At 34.6% G+C, this 19,644-nt stretch overlaps 1 protein-coding gene across 1 annotated transcript in view; it reads right to left on the bottom strand.

Moving 5' to 3' along the window:
• Positions 1–19,644, bottom strand: part of DGKB (diacylglycerol kinase beta) — a gene marked incomplete at its 3' end in the record, with an annotated part of 506,452 nt that overhangs the window by 341,785 nt on the left and 145,023 nt on the right. Inside the window, exons 3-4 of the mRNA XM_019659894.1 lie at positions 9,030–9,106; positions 4,989–5,009 (exon numbers count right to left, since the gene is read on the bottom strand). Coding sequence (XP_019515439.1) covers positions 4,989–5,009; positions 9,030–9,106 — 98 coding nt within the window. The remainder of the gene's footprint in view (positions 1–4,988; positions 5,010–9,029; positions 9,107–19,644) is intronic.

The raw sequence follows: 19,644 nt of genomic DNA, 5'->3' as shown, positions 1-19,644 counted from the left end.
CATTCAAATAACTCTTTTTAAGGCAATCCAGCAAGAAAAAAGATGATTCAGGTGTGGTGAAAAGAATTTGTAAAATATAATAAATACAAAAAGATTCTCAGCAGGAATATATTCTTTTACTAAATTAATCTCAAATGAGATTAAAGTATAATAGTGTATGGATATATATATATATATATATATATATATATATATATATATATATATATATATTTAATATTGTAGCAGTTTAAAGCAAAACTAAAGATAATAAAATAACCAAGAATTTGAAAGGAATTAAAATGTATACTATACCACAAATTCTGTCCTTTTTGATCATCAAGGCCCAAATCTACCAGTATCGGTACTGTGAGGTGTAGAAGGCCAGGAAATAGTCAGCCAACATGTAAAAGTGAGAGACTGAGATTTTCCAACTGGGCCGAGAAATCCACTAATTATTTTCAAGTCTTAATGCTTCCCTGAGCTGAAGCATTTTGTCGGCAATTTGTAAAATAGATTAGCTTGATACTCGCTGAAAGCAAAGATCATCTTGACCATTTCTGTTTCTCCCATAGGACCAGACACAATATCCGGTGTATATAATAAATGCAATAAATGCATTTAGGATGCAACCCAACAGTTTCTTTCTGTTCCAAATGCTTTTCTCACTTTCTGTATGTTTCTCTCTCATAGGTGGATGTTTTATGCCAAACTCCTCCTTAAAGCTGCCAATCTCTCCTTATAATCTTTATAGTCAGTGATATGCTCTATTATCCATAAATGGAAAGATGATGATATCAGACATTTGATTAAAATGTTTGTTGCATATAACGGAAAGACTATTTAAATGTTACTGTGTTCTAGGAGTCATGCTAAGTATGTTATGTGTATTTATGTTATGTGTATTCTATATGTTAATCCTCACAATTACTCAGTGAGTAGATTCTATTATCACTCCTATTTTTATAGACAAGGAAACTGAGGCTCAGGAAGTTAAATAAATGGCCCATGGTCTAAAAATGCCTAGTTAGTAGCAAGGTCCTAAATATTTCTAACTTCAAAGCCCACTATGCTATAGTTAATCAAACTATAATTTTATAGACATATTTTCCAATATTCACACAAAGTACAAGATACTTTGCCACAGGTTTATCATTAGCAAATGTACTCACGAGCCTATCAATAATCTTGCCATTTCAGAAAAAAATGTTATAAAGTATAAAAATAAAAAGTAATAATCATTTCTTAAAGTACATAAATGTCTAATCACTGTGTTGTACACCTGAAACTAATATATGTAAACCATAATTGCAAAATAAATGTTAAAAAATAAGTAAAATATAAAAAATAATAATAAATAAATGAAAAGTAATGATATAACTATCTACTTAGTTGTCCAGTCTTGAAAGCTCTGAGTTAACTATAACTCTTTTTATACCCTTTGACATTCCAAGCATAATCTATTACTTTTGACCATGTATCGGAAAGGTGTTCTAAATCTTCTCTCAGCTTCCCCGCTGCCATCCCAGTTTCCATCAGCAGACTGTACTGCTTTAATAACTCATATCTCTGAATTCCACTGTCCACATTGCCTTTGGAGGTGTTTTCGAAGTGAAAATTGTAACTTGTTGATCTTAAAAAAATTTATTAATTATGATTTCTTTCACCTATTAAAAACCCTTTCAGTCCTTAGGCATTCTAATCATTTCTAACCAAATCTCTAGATTTATTTCCCCTGGTACCTTTCACTACTTTGCTTAATAAAAGCTATTCCTGATGATGAGAACACACAAACAAAAATAGACAAACCCTAAAAATAAACACTAAGTGTAGTAAACACCTGAAGTGTTGTTCTACTTAGTCCCTGGAAAATTGCAAAAAGATCACCTGAAGATCCCAGCATCACATTTTTTCTCTAACTCCTATATAAATTATTTTATAAATGGTTTTAAACTCCTATATAAATTATTTAATAAATGTTATGAAAGAATGATATACATAGTATTGAAGTTTCACATTTCAAAGTTGTCTGTTATTATTAAACTATGAAGAATTATTCATTTATTTTCCAAATTATTTAAACTTGTTTTTAAAACTCATTTGTAGAGAAGACAATTGGAAGCAATTAGTATGTACCCTAAATGACTGTGTTTAAATTTCTGTATTTTTTTTTAATAGAAGGCTAGGGGAGAAATAGATGAACTGTGAGAGATATCACCTAGCCACTTGAAGCAGTCAAACTATTAATTTAAGCTTTCAATTTAGGATAAGATGTAACAGATGGCCCATTCTTCAATTCTAAATGTTTTCATAGGTATAAGATAGTGTATTCTTTTGGTAAATTATGAGATATGAGCCTCAGTGCAATTTACTAGAAACCTGCACGAAACTTTCCAAATTAATTTGTTTAATTAAAATATAATTAATTAATCTCAAATATTTATGAAAATATCTTCTCAATTTGTTGGACATGCTTTCATTCTATGCTACAATAATTCCCTGAATATCAAGGCATAAAAACTGACACCACATGTTGAAATGGAAGCTACTATATAATTATTACATCGTCACCATCAGGTTAATAACAGAACTGTAGTAAGCACTTTATTATTTAATTTGGTGTTGTGTTTTCAAAACTGTGTTCTGGTTGTAGGTTTGATAAAAAGAGGGAGATGACTAAAATTGTGTTGATAGTAAGAGGGAAGAGAAGCAGAACAGAAACACTGGTGAACATGTTACTTCCATTCCTTGCAAAGTCCCTGTCCTGCATTTATGCCGTTGTGGGAGGTGGAACAAGTACCACAGATACAATAATTCTACTATCGGGACAGCACACTGGATTGTGGCCAGGCTGGGCAGGGAAGCCAATCACATGCCATGTCCTCCATTCATACCTCATGGCAGCAGGAAATTGGAGTTGGAAAAGGTATCAGTGTTATATTTCCTCACTTTATACATGAGAAAAGTGAGACTCTGAGAAAATCAAGGTCACAGAATTGGTTGGGGGTGTATCTTAGATGTTCTCACTTCCACTTTTCCAGAACTTCTGTATGAAATCATATTGGTTGCTAAAGTGTGACCAACAACCACTGTCTCTACACATCAGTGGAATACCTATAGGTCACAGGTAGAGCTAATTAGTTTACATAGAATTTGCCCCTTTTAACAACTCATTGAGGCCGATACGCTCTTCATTTTATAGGTGAATAAACTGAGGCTGGGAGAAATGAAATAACTTGTCCAAGTTAATATGTGGCAGATGTGGAATTTGAACTCAGTTCAGTTGGACTCCTAAGACCACGTTTTCTCTGTTATACTTTCCAGAGGCTTCCCTTTAGGGGAAAGGTTGAAGTTGGTTCTGCAAGGACAACTATAGCTCACAATAAAAGGGTGTTTATATCCTTGCTAATAATTATACCAGTGTCAATATTCTTGATAAAGACATTTAAAATATGACAATAGGCAGCTGCAGTACAAAATGTAGGCAGCGAATTCCCAGGCTACTTGCCAAGGGATTGAAGCAACATACTTTTCTGAATGTAAAAGGTATACGAATTCACAAAAACTACAGTACATAATACTAAGGGCAAAGATAAGGGAAGCCCGGGGAGCTAAGAAAATGTAAGTCAGCCTGCGGCTAAGGATCATCTACAGACAGGAAATGTAAAGAGAAAATCCTACACTCGCAGAATACCAATGGACAAAGAATACATATAGACCAACAAATATGGAAGTCCTCATTTTTTTTTCCTTTGGCTACACTCAGCTTTCCCTGCTCTATTCTGCAACTGAAATCGCTTCCCTAATAAACACCTGTATATGGAATAAAGACTGAGTAATGGGGGAGGAGGGGAGGAAGAACATCATTCTACTGACCCCAAGAGTCAGGGCTCACTTTGACACCAGTTATCAGACAGTCTCTAGTGGGGATGCAGTTATGTAAAAACATATGTTTGTTGACCAAAGTGTTAAAACAAATAACCTTTAATAGCTAAGGCCTGTTTCATAAAAGCAATCATTTTACGCTGAGGAGCTGCCTCCTAACATCAAAAGGCCCATATAGTCCATCTTTGGGGGAGCTAGTAGGTTTCCACAAAGGTCAGGGATGATATCAGGAAAGGACATTCTCTGAAGGAGGCTAGTAAAAGTCATCACGGTCAATGAGTTGCCATTTCGTTTGCCTCATTCTGGGAGATTGTAATATGTAGGACCTCTATCTAGGTCAGTCAAGATCGTCCTGATGTAATCAGTCAGACTGTGACATGTTGGGGATGAAATTACAGTGCCAGATGTCACTGAAACCACAGGGAACCTTGTGAATAAGAAGCTGCTAGTACACATCCAATATTGTCCAAGGGGACAACATTATGGTTTCAGACAACTCACGTGTGCTAGTAAGATGTACTCCTAGTGTGATGGAAAAATCCACTTAGAGAACCCCAAAAATCTATTGTAATTCTCTACATCTAACAACTATGGACCTAAAACTTGCTATACAAAAAAGACTTCTCTAGGAAAGAGTGGCTGAAATAACAGTTAGGTTAGTCATTTCCCCCCCCCAGAAAGGCAAAATTCAATAGCTTTTTGTTACATTTCTGTCACAGATTTTAACAGCACTGTAGATCAAATTTTAAAAGTCCTCATCAATTGTGTTTAAATGCAATGTTTAACCTGCCATTGTAAATTAATAAAGACTTTTATTAAATAAATTATTTTATCAGAACCCAGTTAAGTTTGGTGGAATTAGAAAATTAAACTCAAGAGTCTATAAAACAAAGCGCACTCTGGACACTTTTTGGTTCCATTACTTTATCAGCTCCTCCATCTGAGACTTAGATTTGAACAAATATCAGTCAATAATAACTTTATATGCATTATAAGGAACCTTGCATATTACGTGAATCTTATTGGTACAGTAGCATAGCTCAGTAATAAAGATGAGAAATCCATAGCTTACATCAGAATAAAGAAAGAAAAGACAGATTTTAATAGAAAAGAAAATGTCTTACTTGGTTAAGAATGTCTTGTTTCTGTGCATGCAAGGAAAGAAAGAATACATGTATTAATGTAAGACAATTTATACTCATCTCATTATTGCTGACAATTTAACTAAAAAAGGTCAAGACTGATTTTAAAACATGTCCTAGATCCATGGGACTCAAAATGTGGTTCCAAACAGCAGCATCAGTCAACTGGGAAACGTACAGAAATACAAATTTTTGAGCCCCACCCCAGGAACACAGAAATGGGAAGGGCGGGGGAGCAGGCAGAAATCAGTGTTTTAAGAAAACCTCCAGGTGATTTTGATGCAAGCTAAATTTTGAGAATCACTAACTAGATCAGTCTTTGAATATAATAAGCAAACAATTCTAACTGACATATGCTAAATATAATGAATAACACATACAGTATGATTAAAACCAAATTATGGACTATAACTGTATACATAAAGATATATTTGATCCCCACTCCTAATGCGTCATTCTGTTAGGATAACATGCCTAGCCTCTCTCCCTGCCTTTAAAGATAAATATCTTTCCATACATATACCACTACTTAATTTCTTCCCATCACTTTAGATGTAAATGGGACAATTTAGAGTTGAACTTGAAATTCAGGGCAGAAAAAAAATTATACATACATATATTGAATATATATATTCAATGCCAAACTGGTTCTTTCTCATTATCAAATAAGACTACACTAATTAATAATTTATATCTGAATGTCCTGACGTGATGAGTGTCTTTAGTTCATCCTCCCTCATGACAACTCTCCGTGTCACACATCACTTCTGGTATACGGCAGTTTCTGTCGAATAAAAACATTACAGTGTGTCCCCATCCACCTTATTCACCTGATGTGGCACCGTGCGACTTCTGGCTCTTTCACAAAGTCAAAATGATCATGAAAGGTAAACGTTTTGAATCCATTCAGGACTTCGAGGAAGCCATGACAGTGCAACTAAATACACTCACAAAGGACTTCCAAAACTGTTCTGAAAGTGGAGAGAATGATGGGCTAAGTGTGTTCGAAGCAAGGAGAGGGGGTATTTTGAGGGGGATTAATGGCAATGATTCTTTCACTGTAATAATTATTTTAATTTAAAAATTCATCATATTTTTTTTAATCACACCTTATACCCTGAATGGAATTGCCTATGTAAAACACCTTTCCATTCCCCATATGCTTCTTGTGTCTCAAGACCTTCCTTCTCATTCTATGGCCTCATCGATGAAGTGAAGAGGAAAAGGCATCAGTCTTAAGCTGGGATTCCAGACAAACAGGCTTTAATTATGGTTATTGTCATGAACTTAGCTAGTTAATTTTGAGCAAGTCATTTTACTTTTCTCAAAATGAGTTTACTTTTTATAAAAATCATAATCTTATTTAGAAATTTCAAGACCTTTTAAAACTTTTTATTCTTAAAGAATCTTTAAAGCCATTGTTTAGATTTCATATTTTATAATTCTTTTGTTTTTTCAAAGAATGATTATCAAATGATCATTAAAAGATAGGAATTAAAAATAAATGAATCACTCATCCATTATACTTAATATTTCTTCTCTATTAAAATAAAATTAACCAGGGCACATTATCATCAGATTAAGTTTTTATAGATAGCACTTCAAAATTCAGGAATTCAAGTAAATCATAATAAAAATAACGCATCCAGCATTTAAGCAGCTATATTTTGTAAGGGGACAGAAACTTAATGAGATATTTAGATGGCTCTCTCTTTGTAAATATGAATAAATTATATGCATAATACAATTCATGCACATTTGAGAAAATAAAAGATTAGTTATTTATTCTAAAGGCAGACTAGATTAATTATTTTTCTATTATTTTCTTGTATAATCGAGCATTATTAAGTAGCCATCAATGCCAAACAACTTTGGGCTCAACTTGACCAGTCAATAGAGTGAGAACTTTACTTGAGTTGACAGTATGATTCTTTACAAATTGTTCCACGGATTCTTTATGAATTCTTTCATACTGTTAAAATAACCTTTTATAAATTAGATGAAGTCATGTGCTGAAGAGAACCTGAAGGCCCTAAAAATTTTTTTTCTCAATGTTGAATATTCCTATTTCTTATTGTCTTTCATGAAATAGAAACTGGTATTTAAAAGAGTCATATAAACTTAAAATTTTCCTCCTGAAGGGAAAATACATACCAACATTAACATTAGAGAGTGGTTTCACTCTTAAATTAGAATTACTTTTCAATCATAATGAGATTTCACTGTTTTTTTTTGTTTTTCAACTGTTCATTTTTTTTAATAAAGCATTTGAAGAGCAGATCTGTGCATTTGTGGTGAGATGTTACATTATTGAAAAGGCTGACATCATATGTGTGTCTAATAATGAATCTAGTAATTACTTCAATAAATCCAGTATACAGTGACAGATAATCCTCATTAAATACATAATATCAGTTAGACTAAGTCTTGAGAGTCCTTTAAATAAGAAACTATTGAACCAAAAAGGCTACTATGCAATCAACATCACATTTCAACTGAATTTATAGCTAGCAGGTATCTTTAGGGAGAAAAAACTTGTTTCAGATCTGTATATAGATTAGATGACATGCATGTTTTCAAGTATGGCTGGGAATGCGAATATTAATTATGTTTTGGAGTCTTTTAGCAATTCAGTAAAGTTGACATATTTAACTTTCCCACTTTCTTTCTTAGTCTTTGAGATGTTCAGTTCTACAAATTTATCTGCCAATGTTTTCTTATCTCACTCTATAGCATCTAGAAAAATAAAATGTGAGGAAAATGTAGACCAGATATCTGGGTTTTTGTTTTTTTCCCCTAATATCCTAATATAGGAAAATGGGAATGGCCTTATTTTCCCCACAATCTGTAAGCCCTAAATATTAGCTTAATTAAAAAAATAAATCTTAGGTTAAAGAGTTTTAAAAGGTACAGTAATGCATCATAACATAGACATAATAAGAAAATATGACATGAAAAATAGCTAATTATTCGAAATACTGGAGGAAATTATAAAACAATATGAAAGTTTCAAGACTGGAATTTAAGAGATTGGGTTTTGATTAAAATGCGTAAGTTTTATAAATCCCAGAGAAGTAAAATATTGAAGGATAACCAAGAACTGTGCTCTTTTAAACATTCAAAACCACAATGACATGACAACAAAAACAAATCACATTTTAATCAGCAAACAAATCTATCTAGATGGCTAGATACTACATTCAGACAAAAGAGTCTTTTTGCCAAGGGCAGTTTGTTTTAATTCTTGTAAACCTGGCTTTGGTGAAGCAGCTGAAGGACTCACAGTAATGATGCTCAAACATTTAAAATGTAACATCTCTCTGCTGACATTAAACAAGAGGTTATTTAACAAATAATTAGGAAAGGAAAAGCATTCATTCAAGCATGTTGTCCCAAAGCAACTGAGAAGACATGACATTTTTTTATAGGGAAAGAATTTCAGGAACCCTTACACTAACTGGGAAGCATAAAAACAAGATAGTGAGAAGAATTTCCTCTCTTTTTGTCAGAACTGGCTCTCTAAAATAATAGATCAGTTATATCCATCACCAAATCTTTCTTCAGTCAATAGAATAATTCCCTGAACGTAGTGACCCCCTCTGCTTCACATCAGTGTTCATGTGGGGTTTAAACGTGTAGGTCATAGAGTGAAAGTCAGGCACACTTTTTCACCTCTTCTATCTAATCCTTTTTCCTGACATCTAGGAAAAGAACCAAAAACTATATTGTAAACGATCGATATTCTTTCAGAGAACAGAACATAGAAATGTTATTTTCATTAACTAAATATTTTTGGATTAAAAATATTACGTACAACATTTAATATGTTTTCCAGAATATAATTTCACTATAAATTTCATTTTGTTTATGTTATGATATATATATATATATATATATATATATATATAGACATATATACAGACATATATACATATATTAAATCCAAGAATAATTGATTAAGAAAAAGAAATCCCTCCCCCAAGCACTTATATGAAACTGATATAAAGAAAAAAGAAGCTTTACCCCTTCAGGATTATACTTTGCAAGCACACCATTACCATGGAATTCTTCAAGAACGTCTTTTAATTTCTTTGTAGAATCTATAAGAAATAGAAAACACAAATTATTTACATATGCCTGCTGTGGTTATGTATCCAAGTTCAGAACAAAGACCTCTTAAAATATAATCACCAACAGATAAGTTTTCAAATGAACATGTAAAGTGTTGTTTGACAGTTTTAAAATGCTATTTAATTGGAAAAGACAATCCCACAAAAAAGAAAGGAATAGAAAAAAAAATGTTTTGCCCAAGTGTATTGTCCAAGAATAGAACAATTGCCTGTATATTATATAAATTGAGGAGCAAATAATGAATAAATAGTATGTTTTTTCCCTTTATCTTGGTAACATCTAAATTTATGAAATGAGTTTAGTTTAATCAGGAAAAAATAAAACAGGCATTTTGTTGAGCTTTATAATTTATACAGTGCATTTTTCATATATCACTCCATTAACTATATTAAGAACCCTACTGAATAAACAAGAAAAACAAAATGTGTAGCTAAGCCTCAGTGGTGAATCCACTCAGAGAAAAGCTATACATTTTACTATTTTGCAGGTACTTTAAGAGAGCATTTTTTAAATACAGAGGATGCCAAAAAATGTATACACCTTTTAAGAAAGGAAAAACCAATATTAAAATTGTAATATTCAATATATAAAGATAACAAAAGATGAATACAAGTCACGTTTGACTTCTACAATTACAAGAGGTGCTCAAAGTGGTTATCATCAGAGTAATTTTAAAATAGTTTTTTCCTTTCTTAAAAGGTGTATACATTTTTGGGGCACCCTTTGTTTACATAAATCTTAACATTAGGGGCCAGCTGAGTGGCGCATTGGTTAAGAGTTGGCTTGGGACACCAGCTCTCAGCAGCAGGGCCCCAGTTCGGAACCCACATGAGGGTTAGTGAGGCTGCACCCTCTACAGTTAAGATAGTGAACAACAGCTCAACGTGGAGCTGGGTTGCTGTTGAGTCACCAGCGATGGCATAGGCTGCAGTGGGTTTGCAGTGGGCTGCCGTAAGCTACTGTGTGTGGCTGGCAGCCAGCGTGAGTGGCCGTGAGCAGCCATGAGCCACCACGAGTGGCCATCCAGTGGCTGGCTACCAATCTGCCTCACCCAGGAAGAGAGCAATGATAATACCAACATGGGCCAGTAAGCGACATCCTCCACAACTACACTGAAGAACAAAAGGACAGCAACTTGTCTGTTCCCCTTTCCCGATTCCCAAACACTATTCTCCTCCCCCCAATTCCCCAATAAAATCTTAAAAAAAAAACAAAAAACCTTTACACTAAAGTTTATTTTAATTCAATTAAGAGACAAAGTTTAGATACATTACCAAAGGTATTTTCAATATCTGTTTTTCAAATTTTAAATAAATTTTAGGACCGCCACCCTATTAAGTTGGTAACAAAAGAATCTTGAGTTAAATGGAAAATAATGTCAGAGGACATAAATATTATTAAACTGTAAAAATTATATGTAAATATACATATTTAATTTATTAAAATAATGCTCTCATAATTATCAAAATATAATTTTTTGACCAGGAAATCTCAGAATTATAATATAATTAAGTTAGAGGAAAGCTATAGCTAACTAATATGGATAAGTCATCTAGTCTGTCAAGCTTGAATAACTGATAAAATAAGCTTGAAATTAAAATGTGAGAAATAAACAAAGATTCTCAGCTTTCCGTAAGGGAACAAGGCATGGCTATTGATTCCTAGAACTTGAATATAATCCTTCCTGCTTTTCCCTAAGATTTAATGATATTTGAATCACCATAAAATATTTTCCTGTTCCAAAAAACTAATTTACAAATGAACTTTTGAAACTCCCTTTAGAAAATTCACTGTTAGATGCCTGTCGAGTGCATCATGCCAATGTATGTTTTGTAAATTATACTTTCATTTGGAATTACAATTTTGTTTCTTTATTGTGAATTCGGTGGTTTTTTTTTATACATGTGACTATATTTTTTTACTGTGACAAAATTCACATAACATACATTCACCACTTTAACCATTTCAAACAGCACGATTCAGTGTCTTTTTAGTATATTCACAATGTTGTGCAACCATCACCATTATCTAATTTTCACCCCCCCACCCCAAAACAAAAAACTAAACCAAACACTGTATTCTTGTAATGTCATACAAATAGAATTATACAATGTGTTGCCTTTGTGTTTGGTTTCTTTCACTTAATACAGTGTCTTCAAAGTTTGAGTTTTCCCTGCTATCCAAAAGTAGAGGGTTCCCATGAAACCATTTACAAGTCAAAATGGTTGCAAAGCAAACAAGCAATTACTATTTATTTAAAAATGAAAATCCTCTTCAGATCTCTTTTGGTTAGCAAAAGCAGGTACTAATGTAAATCTTTCATAAAAGCAAATTGGCATAATATGAACTTTGTGAAGCATAGATTCCTGTGCATGCATGTTGTAGCATGTATCTGTACTTCATTCCTTTTCATAGGAAAAAAAAAAAAGAAAATTCCATTTTATGGATATACCACATTTTGTTTATCCATTCATCAGCTGATGTAAATTTTAATTGTTTCCATATTTTGGCTATTATGAAAACTGCTGCTATGAACATTCAAGTATACTTATTTCTAAGCAAATATATTCTTTGGATATATCTAAGATGAGAATTGCTACATCACATGGTAACTCTGTTTTTAACAATTTGAGGAATTGCCAGATTTTCATAGGGCTGTACTGTCTTATATTCCTACTGGCAATGTATGAGGGCTCCAATTTCTCCACATTTTTGCAGACACTTATTTTCTAGTTTTATTATTATTATTATTATTATTATTATTATTATTATTATGGCCACCCTATGGATGTGAATGGTTTGGATTTGCATTTTGATTAGTCATTTGCTAATGACAAATGACTAAAATCTTTTCTTGTGCTTATTGGACATTTGTATATCTTCTTTGAAGAAATGTCTATTCAAGTCTTCTGACCATTTTTGAATTGGGTGTTTGCCTTGTTATTGAGATCCTCTAGAGTGTGTGTGTGTGTGTGAGTGTGTGTGTGTGTGTGTGTGTGTGTGTGTTTGTGTGTTTACACACTTGCGTGCATGCTATAACATGCTTGAAGTCTGTACACTTTCCAATGTATTTCTGTTTCGGTATACATTTTGCTAATACTTTTAAATCTGTGATCACTGTTCATACGTTATGCCATGTTCCTTGCTAGAATGCAGGTTGCCCTAGAGAAGAAAATGTACACTTTCATTTTTGCACAGCATTCAAATTTATGACAAAGCTGAAACAATAGAACTGCAATAAATATTGAGATTGAGTTGATCAGAGGTATCCCTGCATTACAACACATTAAAGTAATAGCTTCAACATGTACCTTGGCTTGGCAGAAACTCTACTTCAGAGACCTAGTTGTATGTTAAAAAGAGAAATGAGGCTGATCCCCTATTCCTCAATCCTTTTTTGGGGATGATAAGGCACCACTCTAAGTTTGCAGAATACCTTTTACTTTCTCTTGTTGATATACGTAGATGCAAACTGTTTTGAATATACCCCCCCAAGACATAAACATGTATAGATGCATAAATTCTGGGATAATATATCCGAAGAGACTCTGTTTATTTTAACCATATCTTAGACCCAAGATAAAATGGAAGGGGGAGGGGAAAAAAAGTTTTCTTATACATAGGCCTTCCATAGAACTTTAGAGATACGGCCTGAACATGAGGTTTTCATTTCGGGTTTCTACAGGAGTAAAAAATACATTTAGTAATCATTTCTAAATGCCCAGAGAAGACAGCAACCCGTAAAATTGATAGTCATGTCATTTTAAGGGGTTTATTGGTCACAGTTATATTGGCATATTCTTGCTGGGGTGGCTACTAGGAATAAATAAATGAATCAAGAGCCCAAATCTCTATATGTGCGGCTGCCATTTCCATAAACCGAGGCTCAAGGATGAGCTTCGTCGGAGACAATGTAAGGATTACTAATGCACATCCATGAGAATCACTATCAAGCCAACTTACTCCTTTTCCAGTCTCAAGTTCCATTTTTAATATTTTGACATCTGCAGTTTACACATGATCCAACCCCCACTTCACAACATAGTTTAGAAACTGGAACATTACCTTGTTCCTCTATTCATATCCCAATAAACTTTCTGGGGCAGGGCTCAGTCTCTCTAACATTGAGGCCTGGACTTGTCCAGTCAATCATCTATAGATGGAGGTTTTGATATGGAACACTGGGTGGGGGGGCGCCCATAGTCTGCCTGGACCTCATAACCTTTAAACAGAATCTCCATACGTGAACTGCCTACATATCCGCTAGCATTCCCAAATTGCACTAGATTGTAAATTCTGTCTGCTGTGTTCTACTTACCTTCATAGGAGGACACACGTTTACTTATTTTATAACTCAGCTGCTTATCTGGATTTGTCCCTATGACCTACCACCATAAGCATTCCTATCTTTTTGACTATGTCAACTCTAAATCATGTTAGTTCAAAGCAACACTGGGCCAGTGGAGAGAACTAAGGATGCATGACTAGATCTGACCTGTCCTCTAGTATAAGACAGATACCCAGGAAGCAATGCCTGGATGAATAGGTAGTAGGCGAGTGAAGGACATAGTCTCAGTTATATTTCAGCTAATATTGGAGCCTCAAGTACAAGAGCACAATGACAGATTCTGGGCTGAGTGATGCTGAGAAATCCGGGCAAGCAGCCAGCCAGGCAGGCAGGCAGCTGTGAGCTGGGAGATCAATTCACAGTTAATACATATCTGTAATGGAACAAAGGTCTGGCATCTGAGAAGATTGACAACTTAAATGCTGGGCAGCCAGGTTCAAACAGCTGCTTTAATCCTCGGGATAAGGGATCAGGACAGATGCTCAGCACAAAATATTGGATCTCCTAGAAAGCAAAGGAGGGCTGTGACTTGAGGCAATTATGAAATCCAGGGCTAATTCCAGAGGCACTGATGCTTGGCTTGGCTAATAGGGCAGAGGACTTGGAGAACAACGGATACCAATTGTTGCCCTCTGACTAGCATATTAGTCTCACCAAGAAGTAGTTTAATATTAATAACCTCAACAGAGAAGATGAGGTCATTTTAGGTTGTGTTTTCCATCACCGTGGATCATCTAAGAACTAAGGTGGTGCTGAACCTAAAAGTGGGAGTCGTTTTGTTCAGCAAACACCTTTTTATATGGTAGGACAGAGGAAATGTATTCGGGGACTGATAAGAGTAGATTTTCACCCATGCTTGTCTTTGTAGCACCTGCTCTAGTGCATGAGTCATTCCAGAGGGCCCCTGAAAAATCTGTTTCCTGTGTATCCTCTCATGTTTGGTTGAGTCACATATTATACAAAGCCATGAGAGTTAAACTAGGTAAATTTTAGGAATGCACAATTAAGAATGTTCTGATTTTTACATGATTCTCAAGGAAAATTTAATTATTTTATATAATTCTGAAATTAAAAAATCAATAAGTATATTTGACAATGTTTAGAAAATAGAAAACTCAAACTCATGGATCCTAAAAATACAACATAAAAAATGAAACACTTTTAGTTTAACTCACATCTCTTTAGGTATCTGTTGCATCGTAAATGAGCTTCCTCTGTGATTTCACTGTCTCTTTATTCCAAAAATTCAACACACACTTGTCAGATTAATCAAAAAGGTCCCATGGAATAATGGAAAGATTTAAAGCCAGATAGATTTGGATTTGAGTCATGGCTCCAGAATGCTTGGCTGAATATCCCTGGGCATATTTTTAACCTCTTTGTGGCTCAGTTTTCTAATACTTAAAATTGGAATAATGATATGGACCATCCAACGGTATTTTGAAAAATGTCTGGTACTCAATAAATTCCTGGTCTTTTCTTTCATCCTAAACATGACTTCAAACATATCATCATTCAACAGTTTCCTGTTGTCTTTGGAGGAAAGCACAAAAATCCTCCTCTTGGCATCATGGGTATGTCAGACTATGAGCCAAACCTACCTACCGATATTTATTTTCTCTGCCTTCCTTATTTACAATTCAATATCCAGCCATCCAATTCCCAAGGTTTCCCATGATTTTCTAGCCCTTCCTTTGCTCATGATGTTCTTTTTTGACCAGGATTCCCTTCATTGTCAAATGAAGTTCAAGCATAATGTATGCCATAGCTTACCTGCCATCTTGTCCACCTTCAGGACCTCTCAGGACCTCCTTCAACCATGGTCAATAACAACTTACTCTCCATGGAACTCCCCATAATAACGCTCTTAGAATCTACAGATGAATTATGCATTGAGTACTAGTAACACTATCAATTAAAGTTTACAAGTGTAAAGTGTTTTAGAGCTTGCAAAGTGTTTTATCTTATTATTTAATTTAAAACTCACAATCACCTCTGACTTTTTCAAACTTTCTCTCCATTTAACAGATGAAGAAATCAAGGTTAAAGAAATCAGAATAAAAAATCAGACAGCTAGGGCTGGCCAAGTCACGCATTGGTTAAGAGCTGGCTTGGGACGCCAGCTCTGAGCAGCAGGGCCCCAGTTCAGATCCCACATGAGGGCCAGTGACACTGCGTCCTCTACAGCTAAGATGGTGAACAATAGCTCGACCTGGAGCTGGGTTGTTGTGAGTCGCTGGCGTCGGCGCAGCCTGCAGTGGGGCTGCCTTATGCTACCATGAGTGGCTGGCAGCCAGCGTGAGCGGCCGGCAGCTGGCGTAAGTGGCCTTCCTGAAGCCAGTGACCAATCTGCCTCATCCGGGAAGAGTGCAATGATAATACCAACATGGGCCAGTGAAGCAACGTCCTCCACAACTAGACTGAAGAACAAAAGGNTGGGCCAGTGAAGCAACGTCCTCCACAACTAGACTGAAGAACAAAAGGACAGCAACTTGTCTGTTCCCCTTCCCCTGATTCCCCAATAAAATCTTAAAAAAAAAAAAAATCAGACAGCTAAAAGGGATTGAAGTGGTGACAAAACTCTTGCCTATCATTCAAACCTGTTCTCTTTACTTGGAACCAATATAAGTTTCCATTACAGCCTAGGCACCTACTTTGGAGTCCGTGACTTTGTTAATTTAGTTCAGGGAATTTTACTACCTACTTTTCTAGTACATGGAAATATTCTATTTCTTTTTTACCAGCTTAAATTAAGAGATAAAAAATATATCTTCTATATACACGAAACATAACCAAAAATTCATATGGATATTATTTAAAGTTTTTAATGCATTTTATTTTATTTTTGTTCAGGATTATGTTTCTTTTTGATAATGGAATTTGAATATCTGTGTGTATATGCGATGTTCTTTTTGAAAATTTTAAAATATATCCAAATTTTACATAATACATATTTCATAGTTATTATAAGAATGCATCTTCAATAAACATTAAAATTGTTTATGTTGCATTATAAGGGGAAAGTATATAGAAAAGACAGGACTATTGAATGGATATTAAAAAAAAATTCTGCGAATAGTACATTCTCATTATGCCACATGAGAAAATCTTTTTTGTTTGTTCCAAAATAAACATATTTTTAAAATCAGAGCAAATAGTTTTACCGTCCAAATAATAGTCATAGCTGCTGTGAGAAGATGATCATATTCCACTGTTAACACTAAGACTGTCTAACTTATAAAACACATTTGTCATTTTTATAAATAGCAAGTTTTTGAAGAATTGGCTGTAGGCTTATAATCTAGTTTTTTAGTTGCCAAAGTAGACAGTGCCATGGGTCCCTGTTTCAGTGAGGATTTCCAGGGAGAAATGAAGGCTCTGACATTGTGAGAGAGGCTTAAATCTTAATATTACATCTTTGGAAAAGTCATCTTCGGTTCTCTCAACACAGTGCTTACCAAAGTTTCCTTCACAATGTAAGCTTATCACAAATGATATTTGTGGCATAGAAATCTTTCCCTGTGCCCAGCCAAAGTATCTTTGCAGTGGCTGTTTTAACCCTGCAGTAAATAGGGTTGTACAGCTATTACTGTTAAAAGAGAATAATTTTTAATTTAAATATTGAGCTAGCAATATAAAATAATATTGAATGTCAACTATAAATTTAAAAAATATGTAGTCATGGGATGTAAAGTACAGCATAGGGAAGATAGTCAATGGTATTGTAATAGCTGTGTATGGTGTCAGATGGGTGGTTGACTTGTTGGGGCTATCACTCTTTGAGGTGTGTAAATGTCTAATTGCTACATTGTTTTGCATACCTGAATCTAATGGCATTAATTAATTAATTAATTAATTAACAAATATTGAGCTAGCATTAATGTGCACATAACATATTACTATTCTGTACAAAGTTAAATTTGATAATTAAAGTATTCCTTAGTAATACAGTATTTAAAATTAGCACAAGAGCTTTATCTTTGTCTAACACAAACTGTTTTGTGTCCAACCCAGTGGTACTCAAACCTGGAACCATTTTAAGATTATCTGAGTAGCTTTTAAAAATATACTGATACCTGAGCCCAAAACACTGTGATGAAGATCGCATTGGACTGGGGTGGATCCAGGTTGGGGATTATTAAAAAACTCCTCACATGATTAGTACATGTAGCTAAGGTTGAACTTTTTTCACTTCTCTAATCCTTATAGAGAGGCACAAAGAAATTGAGTTAATCAGCAGTGTTTTGTTTTGTTTTGTTCTGCTACGTTTGTGTGTGTGTGTGTGTGTGTGTGTGTGTTTTGTTGTTGTTAGAGGGGCTTATTATGAAAAAAAAAACTGATTAGAACATTTTATTCAAAAATGTATTTACCCTGAACTCAGGTCACAGTAGCAAAATATCAGTATTTTGGAAATTCAGAATATCCAGAAATTGATATAGCTATTAATGCAATTACCCAAGTGATATAAAATATGTTCTATTTAAATTTTAGTCAGCAGCAGAACAGAAACACCTTCAGCACTATATAATAAGACATTTGGAGATCGAGTCACCAAGAGATAGAAATTCATATCTACTTGTGTGAGAATTATAATAAAAGTACAAAGGGATTGTAAAAGAAATATAGAGCTCTTGTTAAAAATAATAAGAGTTAAGTTGCAGCAGTTTATATGCTACTTGAAATCTATACACCTGGATTTTTAAATATCTTAAAAAGAATATTCCAATGATACAGTCATGTAAGCAAGGTGTAAAAGGAAGGAAGGAAGGAAGAAGGAAGGAAGGAAGAAGGAAGGAAGGAAGGAAGGAAGGAAGGAAGGAAGGAAGGAAGGAAGGAAGGAAGGAAGGAAGAAACGAAGAAAGAAAGAAACCTCTTAAACTGTTTTGAATGCAAGCTTCCTCTCTACATGTTCCTGTTAAGCTCTTGGGATTATAATTAACTTGAAAACGTGATGGCCATAACATCTTAGCGAAATGTGCATAGCAATACACATTGCACTAGCTGTTACTATTTATCTGGAAAGACAGCCATTTCATTCCAGAATAACTGTTGACTTGAAACTATGCAAAAGTTTTCCTTTTTCCTTTTGATATTCATTACTTGCTAATAATCCTATTAAACAAGCATTCCTTAAACTGCTTCCCTGCATTTGCCCTCATGACTTTTTGATGTGTGCATCTAGTCCAATAATTACAAATAATTATTTGTAAGAGTGGCTGTTTGGATAGACAAAACATCTGATAACTTTGTTAGTAAACCTATGCCCACCAGACACTGTCCTAGGAAATAACTTACATTTTATACAGATTTTATTGTGTAGAAAACTTATCAAGGAAACATACACTTGCATTTGATGCACTCATCTATCTAATAATGAAAAATGGATATTGAAAACATAGTTTTAATTAAAAATATATAATTGGTGTCTAAATTGACTGGTGTGACACAGTGGTGCGCTGGTAAAAGTTTAACTGTGAGGGTGCCGAGGGCTGACCTGTCATGTTTGCTGATTGACCTGTTGTTAACATTCCCACCACCGCCATTTCGAGCCTCCAGCATGACATCATGCATGTGGAATTGGGAAGAGATGCGAACATTTGACTCACAGGAGCAGTAATTACTGAATGAATCGAGCTAGAATTTTATGTACTTTAGGGAGAATGAACAGGTCTTACAAAACAAACAGAGGCAAAGAGCAGAAGCGAAATTCCCCAGCTGTGACTGCTAATCATTCTTTCAAATACTTGAGAGTATGGAGTTCAGAACAAATACCATTCCAAGTCCTTGGAATATATCATTGCACGAAACAGAAAATGTTCTTGCTCATGCATTTTGTAGTCCAGTGAAAGATATAAAATAAACATATTAAATAAATATAGTATATTAGAAGATGGCAGCTGCTGTGGGAAAATATACTACAAGTTAAAGGGGCTTATTAGCTTGCAGGCCAGTTTGCAATTTTAAATAACAAGGCTAGAGTAGACTCTTGTAACCAGGTGACCTTTGGGCAAAACTTGGAATGTGATTTATGTTTTAAAAGAAGCATCCTGGGCCGGCCGAGTGGCGCGTTGGTTAAGAGCTGGCTTGGGACACCAGAGGGCCCCGGTTCGGATCCCACATATGAGGGCCAGTGACACTGCGTCCTCTACAGCTAAGATG

The sequence above is a fragment of the Hipposideros armiger genome, unplaced genomic scaffold, assembly GCF_001890085.2.
Source record: "Hipposideros armiger isolate ML-2016 unplaced genomic scaffold, ASM189008v1 scaffold_305, whole genome shotgun sequence".
Classification (NCBI taxonomy): domain Eukaryota; kingdom Metazoa; phylum Chordata; class Mammalia; order Chiroptera; family Hipposideridae; genus Hipposideros; species Hipposideros armiger.
Note: the sequence above shows the minus strand (reverse complement) of the source record. Positions and strands in the feature narration are given on the sequence as shown.